The sequence below is a fragment of the Canis aureus genome, chromosome 7 (assembly GCF_053574225.1).
Source record: "Canis aureus isolate CA01 chromosome 7, VMU_Caureus_v.1.0, whole genome shotgun sequence".
NCBI lineage: Eukaryota > Metazoa > Chordata > Mammalia > Carnivora > Canidae > Canis > Canis aureus.
Genome location: NC_135617.1, coordinates 7,412,283 through 7,426,444, shown reverse-complemented (window position 1 = coordinate 7,426,444; position 14,162 = coordinate 7,412,283). Strand labels below are relative to the sequence as shown.

General features: G+C 34.9%; 1 protein-coding gene across 1 annotated transcript in view; it reads right to left on the bottom strand.

Annotated features, from left to right (window-relative positions):
• Positions 1-14,162, bottom strand: part of OSTM1 (osteoclastogenesis associated transmembrane protein 1) — a 35,460-nt gene that overhangs the window by 16,806 nt on the left and 4,492 nt on the right. The window contains exons 2-3 of the mRNA XM_077902869.1: positions 12,529-12,643; positions 147-244 (exon numbers count right to left, since the gene is read on the bottom strand). Coding sequence (XP_077758995.1) covers positions 147-244; positions 12,529-12,643 — 213 coding nt within the window. The remainder of the gene's footprint in view (positions 1-146; positions 245-12,528; positions 12,644-14,162) is intronic.

Sequence of the window (14,162 nt, the reverse complement as noted above, 5' to 3'; positions counted from 1 at the left end):
GGCAGAAATCCAGGTCCACTTACTGTTGTTCTACATTGTGTATATAGATAAACATCAACAATTAATGCTAAAAAATTAGTTGACTCATCTATTACTCATCTATGTACAATGCAGCATTTTAATTTCAAGTATCATATAAAAAATACCTGGAGGTTATGCTCAAAGCAGGTCAAGGTGTGATTAAATAGACTGAGGAAGTACAGTGTGCTATTTGATAATTCTTCACTTTTGTTTGTTAAACAATCTGTCAAAAAACAAAAATGTATATTAATATATCTCCAGCAACAATTATAAACTGTCACTTATCTCTCAAACTATCATCTTCTGTTTCGAACTATAGTAATTCTTTGTTCAAACAAGCATATGTGTTCCATGTAAGAGAATTTTTCAAATACATGAGCTTACTCCCTTTTAGTTTCTAAAAGATATATTTTTTGTATAACCATATTCAGAGAAATCTCAAAATAATCACATATTCTCTTCCCTTTATAAAAACATACATTAAATAAAATTTAAATTGATTGTTGATATGCTGCAAAGTCTTAGTCATGAACATCAGCTATCAAATGCTGACTTAAAAAGGGTATTATTCTCAGTGTTGTTTAGGCATCAGACTGTTTATCCTACATTAATTTAACCTAAATTCATACTTTTTGATCATCTTTTGTGTCAAATTTAGTAGTTCTGTGTCTCTTCCACCTTCACTTCTATTGTAACTTGACAGGATCACCTTTTTCAATTTGTTCTTTCAAATCTATTGAGTTGTGGGACCAAAGAAACAAGCTGGTAAGAATTTTGCCTAAAATACTGATAAAGAGGCTTCAAGCAAAGTCTGGAAACAAAGAGAAGCATTTTACATGTTTTTTAAAAGCTAAAATAAATGATATTCCTCTGCAACTTGGTACTTTTGGTTAACATTAGCTCAAGTTCATTCCTCTTGCTTTCTATGTATCTAGGATATAGGTGCAAGTAGCTGGCTTCATATCCTGAAACTTGTGGTCAGCCATTTCAATCTCACTCTCCTGGAATCCTTGCTCTCTTTACATTCCACATACTCACAAACCCTGGATAATCTAACCCTGAATAATCTTCGTTCACTTTCTCTACTCCCAATTCTGCTTGTAGCATGCTATTATAGAAAATTCTAAGGTCATAATTAAGCAACTCAATTCCAATTCTAATCTCAGGGCCACAAAAAAATCCTTGTAGACACTTTACCAATTATTCCACAAGGGATGTTCCAAATATTTTCTATTCTCTAGTACCTACTCCACCCTACTCTTTCAACTGATGGCCATATATTATACCCATTTAGGGCCATCTAAAATGATCTCTCTCAACTGGAAGTGGAGAGACAGGACAGGAAGCTACTGCAATTATCCAGGAGAAAAGTGGCAATGCAAACAAAGAATTCAATGGATGAGAGATAGACCAAATAGGTAACGAAAGAGACTTGAATACAGCCCCCTCAAAATATGCCTCTTTGGCATGTAGATTATTATTTTTTTAAGGTTTATTTATTTCTTTGAGAAAGAGAGCAAATGTGGGCTGGGGGTAGGGGGGACAAAGAGAGGAGGAGAAAGAGTCTCAAGTAGACTCTGCGCTGGACTCTGAGCCAATCTCACAACCATGAGATCATGACTTGAGCCAAAATCAAAGAGTTGGCTGTTTAACTGACTAAACCACTCAGGTGCTCCTGGCATATTGGCCACTAGGAACCAGAAGCAGGAAAAAAGCTCTAAAAACAGGGAACACATTATATTTTAATAAATAAAATTTACATTTATAAAGGAAATTTCCATTTGCAAAGATGTCTTCTTCTCAGTGAAAGGAAGAAGAGGACTCTTTAACCAATGGAGAAGCTCTAACTTAAATGTGTATAACCAACTTGACTAAACAATCCTGGTTTAGCATACTTTTCCTAGTCACCTTCTGATAACTTGTCTCCTCCACCCAGAAGTTCCAAAGCCCTTTTCTTTTGATTAGCTTAAGATGATGTATAAACCCAAATTCTAACCATCCCTTTGGATTACTCCCATGTCACTCCTATCGCTGGGTACTCTACAGTATCCACATGCGTCACACATGTTAATAAGCTTCTGTTTCTGGCCAGTCTAAGTTATAGAGTTCCAGCCAGAGAACCTAAAATGGGTAGAGGAAAGAGGTTTTTTCCTGTCCCCTATAGGAGACACTAGGCTATGAAACACCGTGAGAGATGCACATGCTCTAACTCTTATAATATCAAGAGGCAGGCACTATCATTATCGCCATTCCCTAAATAAGGAACACAGGCTTAGAGCAATTAAGGAAGTTGGCTATGGCCATAAAATTGGTACTGAAAACCTGAAGATCCTATTTGGTCTGATTCCTGAGCCTGCATTTGCAAACACTGAAATAAATAAAATATTCACATCTATATCCTTTTTAAGATTTTATTTTTAAGTAATCCCTACACCCAATGTGGGGCTCAAACTTACCACTCCAAGATCAAGAACCAGGTGCTCTTCACATCTGTATTCTAAACCATTACAGTTCAATTCTGAGAATCACCCAAATACATGACACCGCTCATCCTTCCACTACCTATAGATCTCTTACACTATGCAAGGATTCGGGCAGTTACTACCAACTGACTAGTATTTGTGGCTGAGATGAACTTTAAACCTGGTAAGGAGAGGAGCAACTAGCACATTAAAACTTCTCTGTGCACATTAAAAACAGACATCCTCTCTGGGTTAGATTAATTACAAAAAGGCACTCCTGCCCCCCCAGAAGGTGAACCAGAATTCAGTTCTATTGATCACCATCTGCGCTAGTGCAGGGTGGGTGTGCACCTGGTATGCATGGGGCTCTGCTGATGAACCTATTCCTAGAGTCTCCCTCCCTGAACTCCTATACTCTGCATTCTCCACATCTTTATCTTCTCAAGAATGTAAGTCCCATTCAGAGAAATAAAGTAATACACTGAAGATCATACATCAGGTTAGTAAGGCCCTGAAATACAAAATGCACTTCCAGACTTGCAATTAAATAGTCTCTTTATTGTATCACTTTTTCTTTTTGAAAATGTTGCTCTATCATCTTTCAAAAAGTTCATTCACTAAATTCTCTTTTTAAAAAAGATAAAACAAATGCCTCTTCTTTTTCTTTTTTTTTTAAATAAATGCCTCTTAAGGCTGGTTTAATGTCACCACAAAGTAGCTTTGAATCCTTTTATGCATGAGGCAGTATATAATATATAAAAACAAACACAACTACAAATATGTAGAATATTAGAATATTAGCCTAAAAGATCGAACAGGTTTTCTGTTTTCATAGTTGATATTTTGCAGGGAGTAATGGGAATACAATTTCATCCATAGCAATTGCACATCTATGTTAATGAGCCATGTCACTGCAACTGACACACTATAGGGAATTAATGGGTGTGTGTGTCCCTCTACTGCCTATAAAAGCAGTATAAAGCACGTGAACATAAGAGAGCAGTGGCAATTTCTTCTATACACAGTATGTCATTGGAACGATTTCTTAAAAAAATGATTTCTTTATAAAAAAGTAGTTTATAGGATAATTATGGAAAATAAAAACAAATGAAAAAATAATTTATAAAGGAAGCTTCCTCTGAACAAAAGAACTTAATCTCTTCTACTTTACTGACAGCTATTTCTTTTCATTTAAAATAATTTGAAAATTAAACTAAAAGCTAATATAGACTGGTCATCTTGTTGAGTACCACATTAATGCAGTACCATCAAAATTTTTTCAATGATCATTAGACAGTGGTATTATGAAGCACAAAGGAGTTCATTCATACAATAGGATTTTAAATGTCTTCATTACTAAAGAGCCCTGACTTTCTGATTTAAAATAAAGGAACTCCCGGTAAAATTCCTCTTTTATACTTTTGCAGGAATCGGGAGCATAATATTATAAGCAATGAGAAACTATATATTTTAGAAATTAGGAAGTTAAGGAATATTAGTAATAATAAAGCTTCCTATAAGCACTAAGTGAAGTGGTCATTATGAATTTTCCACATCTCAGATAATCAATGCAGTCTCATCAAGGACAGATTAGCATAGCTTCTTTCTCAGTGAGGGCTCAAGCATCAGCTCAAGAGGCATTTTTAAAGGTGTGGAGGATTCAAGTTAAGATACATAGACCTAAATTATCATGATGGAAATTATTAGCATCTTTAGATAAAGTATTTGGCATCCATTAGGAGTTTGTATAAAGATTTCTGCTGTTTTACAAAACCAGTTTTATAGAAAACAACAGAGACAATCACCAATTTCTGAAAAACAGGACAAGCTTCAGAAAATAGAGCATAAACTGTGAGAACTTTGTACCTGAAGAATATAATCAAGACTAATGAGTATGAAAACAAAGACACTTTAAATTATAACATACCAATAAGTGAGTTTAATGCTTAGTAAATTACAATGTAGATAAAATGAGAAAGAGAGGTTCTGCTTAACCAAACTTTTGGTTAACCATGAAGTTTTATTATTGACTTTTAAGGAATTAAGACATAGTAAGTGAAGGGTGATAGAATATGCCTTTCTAAAAATATGCCTCTTTGCAGGGTGACAAAACATGAGACTCCTAACTCTGGGAAATGAACAAGGGATAGTGGAAGGGGAGGTGGGTGGGAGGATGGGGTGACTGAGGGGGGCACCTGACGGGATGAGCACTGGGTGTTACACTGTATGTTGGCAAATCGAACTCCAATAAAGAAATATACATATTAAAAATAATAATAAAAATAAAATAAAATATGCCTCTTTGCCTCAAGAATTATTTTGAACTAGAGTTACCTGAAAAACAGCAAGCACAGAGAGCCTTCTGTGAATTGCCTTTATCTACCTAAAGAAAGATCTTCCAAAAGAAACTCAATTATAAATCCCTTACCTGGGAGTTTCATCAACTAGGTAAGACTGACTCTTATCACACAGGAAAGGAGACCAATGGAATAGAATCGAAAGTCCAGGAATAAACCTCAGCATAGAGTCAACTAAGAGCTGAATTCATAGAAAGAGAAGAATGGTGATTGCCAGGAGATGGAGGAAATGGGGAGATGTTAGTCAAAGGATACAAACCTCCAGTTTCAAGATGAGTAAGTTCTAGGAATCTAATGTACAGCATGGTGATTAGAGTTACCAGTACTGTCTTATATACTTACATACTCAAAAGTTGCTAACAGAGTAAATCTTAAACGTTCTCCTCACAAAAAAAGAAATGCTAATTATGTAACACATTACCTAACACCATGGTAATCATTCTGTAATATATATCAAATCAATATAATCACTATACACCTTAAACTTATATAATGTTCTATGCTGATTATATTTCAATAAAGTTCAATAAAGAAAAAGCAAAGAACCAAAATATTTTATCATAAAACAATCCATGGTTTCATCAAAGCTTGTGACCCTAATTATTCAATTGTCAGATGCATGGGATAACTCAGAAGCATGTCAATAATAAGGCTGTCCCTATGTCAACAATATACTTTTGACAACAGTTTTAAAATTCTGTACAGAAGAAATATTGATTTATTTCCTTTACTATTTAGCAGACAGTCTCCACAAGAACGAGTTTCCATATTATTTGTAACGTGAATTGGGAGAGCTGAGCTGTTAACACTTCTTTTAAATCTCCATCAATTTCTAAAACCTTTTTTCCTACCAAGACTAATAAGACTAATAAAGACACAGGAATTCTAAAGATGAAAGAGATGGGAGTGGTATGTGGATGACACACTCTTTTTTATTGGGTTTCTGGCCTTCCTTTCATCAACTAATAACTGCAGAGAGTAGATGTCAACCCACCACTAGAGCAAGAAAGGAAAGGTGGAGTAGTATTTTCTATTCTCCAAAATTGCAGTGTATTAATTTTAATAATATTCTTTTAAACAATATTTTAGCTTTTATATTTTTATGTTTGTAACAATCTTTTTAAAAAGAATTTATTTATTTATTTATTTATTTATTTATTTATTTATTTAATTTATTTGAGGTGGGGCAGAGGGGGACAGAGAGGCAAGTAGACTTCATGCTGAGTGTGGAGCCCAACATGGGGCTCAATCTCACAACCCTGAGATCATTTCCTGAGTCGGGCACTCAACCAACTGAGCCACCCAAGTGCCTCCTTAATAGTCTTTAAAAAAAATTTTTTTTATTTTTATATTTTAAATAATATTATTTTTAAAATGTAGCCTCTTAAATTCACTTAAAAAGATTTTTACCTATATAATTATAGTTTTGCATTTGCTAGTAGAGAAGATGAAAAAAACTGTCATTTTATATCAAAAGATACATTCTCATAAAATAGATCACATTTTGGTTTAACTCTTCATCAAAAACAAATATAAGTAGTTTTTGTTCATTCTTTGTCATTTTTTCCCTTCTTATTTTATCTTTTAGGTACTAGAATGAATGGATTCCATATTATTCACCATTAAAGATCCTTATTGCTGGCTTCAACCACCAGGGTGTATTTGCAAATTTAATAACTAGACCATCACAAAAAGATAATGTAAACAAATGGGTTAGTGGCTCAAGTTTAATAATTTCACACAAATTCTGAGAAAACTTTGTGTTTAAAACAAAAGGCAAATAATCCAGAAAATTTTTTTGAAAATTTGTATTGTGATTTTCATGTATATACTGTAAAGGAGAAAAAATAATTTTCCTTCTATTCTTCTAAATTCTCAGCTAGTACTCCTATAACAAAAGACAGATAACAGGAGAAAAACAAACAGAAGTTAACTTGTATCTTTCATATACACATGGCAGACATACAGGAAAAATGAGTACTCAAAGAGATGGCTTAGAATTCAGGCATAAATGCCACCTTCAGCTAAAAACAAAGAAAGAAGAGTATGAGGAAGGCTGGTTATGAAGAAGTGACGAGGAGAAGCATGGTAAATGAATATAAGTTTTGTTATGCAGATGTATGTCCCTGCCTTGTCCATTTTTAAGATTCTTTTGGGATTTAGAGTCATGTGTTTCTTTTTTTTTTTTTTTTTTTTTATTTATGATAGAGAGAGAGAGAGAGGCAGAGACACAGGCAGAGGGAGAAGCAGGCTCCATGCACTGGGAGCCCGATGTGGGATTCGATCACGGGTCTCCAGGATCGCGCCCTGGGCCAAAGGCAGGCGCCAAACTGCTGCGCCACCCAGAGATCCCCAAGTCATCTGTTTCTTGGTAGAAAGAAAGAAATACTCTTACAAATGTAGATCTCCTTTAATATATACAAATTTCCCTTATAAAATGGTTACTTCTACTCCATCTTCAGAGTTTCTCCTGTGTCTGATGTTTATCAAATAATCAGCTCAATATCCTCATTCCAAAGAGGCATATTTTGGGGTGGCATATCCTGGTCTCCTACAGTCATATTTTGGAGTAGTATTTTCTATTCTCCAAAATTGTAACAACCAGGCAAATTTCTGACCAGACACAATTCCTTTAAAATTATGACTATTGTCTTCCATTTATTAAGAATAAACAACCCTTGTATTCTTCTACAAATTCCTAAAGGCCAATGATTTAGGGACACCTGGGTGGCTCAGCAGTTGACAGTCTGCCTTTGGCTTAGGGCATGATTCTGGGATCCAGGATCAAGTCCTGCATTGGGATCCCTGCGAGGAGCCTGCGAGGATCAAGCCTGCTGTGTCTCTGCCTCTCTCTCTATGTCTCACATGAATAAATAAATAAAATCTTAAAAAAATAAATAAAAATAAAGGCCAATGATTTTTAAAACAATGAATAGGTAGGAAATAATTTTAAATGCACAACTAAATGGAAAACTTTATTATCATTCATTAAGAAAATAAGAGTAGGGGTGCCTGGGTGGTGCAGTCAGTTAAGCATTTGACTCAGTTTCGGCTCAGGTCATGATCTCAGGGCCTGAGATCGAGCTCCATGATCAACTCTATTCTCAGCTAGTAGTCTGCTTAAGATTCTCTCTCCCTCTCCCTTTGCACCACCCCCCTTCAAATGAATAAATAAAACTTAAAAAAAAAAAAAAAGGAAAGGAACAAATAAAGATCCTATGAACTTAGTGTTTAATATATCTGGTTGCTAGAGATGAAATTTCATGAGAACCTAATGCCAGACCATTGCTGAACATTTACATTTCCCTAGAAAATGTGCAACTCCATTAAAAATAATTTTTTTCACATTATCTAGTTTTAATTTTATGTAGTATTAATTGTTCTTTAGAAAAAGAGAGTATTTTACATTTATATTTTTAGTAAAAGACTATGCTTTCCAGAATATCAAGTATGTATATAACATAAATGTTAAACCTTTGTGGCCTAATTAAAATGTATTTATATTTCTTACAATAGAGACTGTGCAATGAATTTGTCAAGTAGTACTTTAAAAAAACTAAATTAGGCATTAACTCATGAACACTATCTATTCAGATGAACAATCTTAAAGCCTTTTGAATTTAGTTCTAGACTCGGGATTTATAGTTCACTTACACTCTCTGAACCCTCATTCTACCTCATAAGGCTTATTGTGAAGCTCAAATGAGACAAGGGTTCAAAATTGAGAAATATTATGTACTTCCACTGCTAACTTATTACTCACCTTCTTTAGCTCCTCATTTTTTCCTTCCTTCCAATTACTTTCCTCACTACTTTGTAAGAGAAGATTATGTTGCTCAAGTAAGAATGCCTTATTAACTTTTGGTAAAAAATTGGGACACCCAAGGGGTTCAGAGGTTGAGCAACTGTCTTCAGCTCAGGGCCTGATCCCAGGATCCTGGGATCAGGTTCTGCATTGGGCTTCCCATGGGGAGCCTGCTTGTCCCTCTGCCTGTGTCTCTACCTCTCTCTGTCTCTCTCATGAATAAATAAATTTAAAATCTTTTAAAAAATTTTTTGATAAAAAACTTAAAGTTACTTGAATAACTCCTTAAAATTTTCAGAAAATGTCCATACCTTTATTAAATACAGTTAAAAAGAACATTATTAGAAGGGTTCTCTGGTACTTCTGATAGATATTATTCTATTTAAGATGATTATTTTAGAATGTCCAAGAGAAAACAGCTGAGGAATACAAATTTATAGAACTATTTTATTTCCATTTAAAATATAGAATATAAGTTATGATGAAATTTTAAAATATGAATGAAAAATAAATGGAAGATAATTTATTTTAATGCATAATGCTAAAAAAGAAAATAGCCAATCTCTCTGACTATAACATATAAATACTCTAGATTTGGACATTCTGTTAAATTTTATGTATTTTTGAATAGGTATTAAATGCATATGGCATAATATTTAAAGGGTAAAAAGTAAGTTGGATGAAAACTAAGTCCTCTTAGTTTTCTAATTCTTCAAAAGATGTCACATTTCTCTGCACCTTGCTTCTTTCACCTGACCACATATCTTGACCAAATTAATTTTAATTAGGAAGTTAAGCATTTCATTTATTCTTCAAAAGATGTTCAATCAAGGAATATTTTTAAAAGATTTTTTTATTTATTCATCACACACACACACACACACACACACACACGCAGAGGCAGAGACACAGGCAGAGGGCAAAGTAGGCTCCATGTAGGGAGCCCGACTGGGACTCGATCCCGGGTCTCCAGGATCATGCCCTGGGCTGAAGGCAGCGCTAAACCACTGAGCCACGTGGGCTGCCCAAGGAATATTTTCAAGATAGGATGGCTCACAGAAAAACAAAGTTACCCTAAGAATTTATTCTAAAGAGTTTTATAACTACTATATTAAGTAAATATGCAGCAAAACGTTTTCTTTCTTTTATTAACTAACTGGAAAAGAAAGCTACTTTTGAGTTAGTGAAGTCTTTGTCAGAAAATATCTTTTAAAGATAAGATGCTTTAGGGCACCTGGGTGGCTCAGGAGGCTAAGCGTCTGTCTTTGGCTCAGGTTATGATCCCAGGGTCCTGGGATTGAGCCCCCACATTGGGACTTCTCCCTCTCTCTCTGCCTGTCTTTGCCCCTGTTCATGCTCTCTCTCCTGTCAAATAAATAAATAAAACCTTTAAAAAAAGGAAAGAAAAGATGCTTTACCTCTCAAGCATAAAAATTAAGTCACACCTCACACCAATCAAAAGAAGTGAACCTCAATATATATCCCATTTATTTTAATTAATTTTAAATTATAATTAACATATTTTTTCTATATCAATAGATTTAAGGGTTTAAGAATATTTAAAAATAGCTCTCCTGGGATGCCTGGGTGGCTCAGTGGTTAAGCGCCTGCCTTCTGGCCCAGGCCATGGTCCTGGAGTCCTGGGATCGAGTCCCACATCGGGCTCCCTGCATAGAGCCTGCTTCTTCCCTCTGTCTATGTCTCTGCCTCTCTCTCTCTGTGTCTCTCATAATAAATAAATAAAATCTTTAAAAATAAATAAATAAATAAATAGATAGATAATAAATAACTAGCTAGCTAGCTCTCCTATATAGGTTAAGCAAACTGTTCAATCATATTTATACTGGAAACTTTTACACCAAAACATAAAGATTTTGTTTAAAAAAAAAAAAAAAGTAACTGTCAGCCAAACCTCTGTTCAAATTACCAAAAAATCTGAATTATTTATTTATTCATTCATTTATTCATTCAGTCCCACATTGCAGGGAGCCCGATGTGGGACTCGAACCTGCGTCTCCAGGGTCACGCCCTGGGTTGAAGGTGGCGCTAAACCACTGAGCCACCGGGCTGCCCAAAAATCTGAATTAATAGAGACAAAATTAAAAGAATCAATATTCAATATACTATGATGTACTGCAAAGAAAAGAAACTTAGCAGGGGTCTTTCTGCCATTTAGTTTTTCTCGTATGATCTAAACAAAAAGACAAGACCTTAGAAAAGTTAAACTCATTAATGACTTACAAGCACATAGATTTTTTAATACTGAGGATTTCTCCTGTCCATACTCTATGTTTTCTTTGTCTCTTGCCTAAACTATCCTAATAACTTCCTCACTGCTCTCTGGATGAAATTCCAATGGGATTTCATTAAAAGAAAAAATGAAGGCTCTTTGTAGTTAAAATGAGTGAAATCTTCTAGTGAGCACTGCATGATGTATAGAATTGTTGAATCACTAAGTTGTACCCCTGAAACTAATAGAACATGTAGATCAACTATACTTCAATAATATTTTTTAATGAAATACAGAAAACAAAACAAAACAAAAAAGCTTGGAAAGTACTAGGTTAAATGTTAAACATTTTTTAACCTGTAGTACTTCTTACTGCCTTTAGTATTCCATGTGTATGGTAAATATTTAAAATACTACAGTATGCAACCAATTCTTAATAAAATGCCTTGATAAACTACTCTATCAGTCAAGGTCCTATTTCCCTTTTCCAATTTTACCTCCCACTGTGCTCCTAGACCCTGAAACACCTACTAGTCTTTTATTCCTCTGTGCCTCTGTCCATGATGCCTCCCTCTCTGCGGTATCCTTCCTCTCATCTCTATTTATTGAAATTACGCCTGGCCATCCAGAAAGGTGTAGGATCAAAAAGTACCTCCTCCAGGAAATCATTTCTAATTCTCCCCAGTTTATTTTCTACTTCCCCTAAGGATTCTATGACTTTATTAAAACATTTATTTGTCTGTCTCAGGTTATCCTCCAGATGTAACTTTCTCCTTCACTAAATTATAAAGCAAGGAAAACAAGAACTGCCTAGTACACAGTTGGTGTTCAAAACACATATTGAAATAATGGTTTTAACTTTTCCAAAGAGTGCCTGAAAATGATCTCATTGTAGTATACAAATACATATAAACCTGCAAAACTGGTAGAATGGATGTTACCACCTCCCATCACCACCATTTGACAGATTATAAACATCATAATTATTATTATATTAAACAGTTAACATTTCAACATTAACTATGTGCCAGCTACTCAGCTAAGTTCTTTATACAATTTTTGCCATTTAATCCTAAAAACAAGCATATAAGGTAGGTTCCATTATTATCCCCAATTTATCCCCAAATCAGATAAGGAAACCGAAGGTCCAAGAGGCGAAGTTACAAGCCCAAGGTCTGACTGCTAGTGAGTCAGGGTTAGCAGTGGCAGAGCTTAGAATCAAGGCCAGATCTGTCTGACTGCAAAGTTCATCCTGCCAACTGCTACACTTTTCTGCCTTTCAATATTCGCCCAAGTAATTCCCACTAATAAACCATGATGCTAATTGTAGTTCATTTAAACTTAGTAATAGGGCAGCTCCAGTGGCCCAGTGGTTTAGCACCTTCAGCCCAGGGCGTGATCCTGGACACCTGGGATCGAGTCCCACATCGAGCTCCCTGTGTGGAGCCTGCTTCTCCCTTTGCCTGTGTCTCTGCCTCTCTCTCTCTTTCTCTCTCTCTCTTGTCTCTCATGAATAAATAAATAAAATTAAAATAAATAAACAGTAATAAAAAGTATTATCTAGCTTCAAAGATTTCAAAATTCACTAAAATAAAATCTGACATCTATACTATTGAACCACAACTGCAACATGAAAATGAAAGAATTACTTACTTGCACAATTTGCCTTCTGCCACGTGGAATTAAAAAACTCAGACAGAATCACAACTATCTGCATTCTATCTGCCATTAAGAGACTTCTGGCACAACTATGACTCTCTGATGTATTCTGTAACAACAACAAAAACAGAAAAATACAATCTGAGTATTTTTAGGCTTCCTAAATAACTTTAGGGAAAAAAACCTTATAAGAATAACTAAAATATTAGAAGCATTTTTAAACATTTTTTGATGTGATCAAATAATGATGTCATTAATTACACCTGTAATAAAAGCAGCTAATATTTATTGATACCCGGCGCACTGGAAAGGGAAGAAAATCTTTGTGCTTCTTAAATACTTGTTCTATTGCACAATTTCAACCACTTAGGCCCAAATTGTGTGCGTCATATTTCTTACTTTTTATACATAGGAAAAAATTCTGGAAAGCTTTCATTAAAATATAGCACTGGTTATCTCTGAATAATAAAGCTATGGTGATTTTCTTTTTTTCTTTTTTTTCTTTTTTTTTTTTTTTTTTGCTTCTTTTATACTGTCTAGATTTTCCTACAATGAACATACACTATTTACGTAATTTCTTTAATCTGGTGGGTAAATGATGACAAAATATTTAAGTTTCATCTTCCGGGAAATTTTTGGTTCAAAATCCTTTAAACCACAAGAAAGCGTGACACACCAATTTGTACCCAAATAGTTTGTACCCACATAGAATATGCTTTCCACAGATTATTTTAATAATGAAACTCACACTATGCAAAAAAATAAATCCAAGCTCCTCAGTTATTTGATCCTTACCTATTTCTTTTTTCCCATCTGCCCCAAGCAAGAAATTAAGTCATGCTGACCCCTTCAGTGTTTCAAAGTTATTTAACTCCTACTACTTACTTACCAGGCACTATAAGACTCCTGGAGTTTTAAGGATACAGAAAGTGTAAGGAAAGGCCATAAACACTGGGACTTCAAGAACCCCCCACAGGTTAACCACTGAGTCTTGTCAATTCTACCTCCTACATATCTCTGAAATCTATCCATTTCTCCCCATCACAATGGTCCCTACGTAGCCTTACCACTAGTTCTCCTATCACAAGAGTCTCTTAATTCATCTCCCTACACCTACTCTTCCTCTATCCTTCCCATCCCATCCCCTCCACTTTTTCTCATGTAACCTAAATGGTTTTTTAAAGTATAAATCTGATCACATCCTTCTACAGAATTAAACCTCTCAATAACATCTCACTGTTTCAACATAAAAGTCTAAAACCCTTAACATACCCCATGAGGCCCACGTGATCGGGTACCTGCCTACTACTTCAGGCTAGGATCACTAGTCTCCTCCTAGCTCATAGTACTTTGAGTACTCAAACACACCAGACTCACAATCTTCACACCTGCTCCTTCTTTACATGTATACCTTCTCGTCCCTGCCCCACAATCTCTCAGAATTTAGATATCAGCTTTAACCACTGACCACTCTACCTACCACTAGCCCTAGTCAAGATCAGCTCTCTTGTCATATGATTTGGTAGTAGTATCTGGGGTTTTTTACTTTGCAAGACTTAACTGAATTAAATAATTGCATTGTTAATATACTTTTTTTTTTAATATTTATTTATTTTTAATTGTGATAG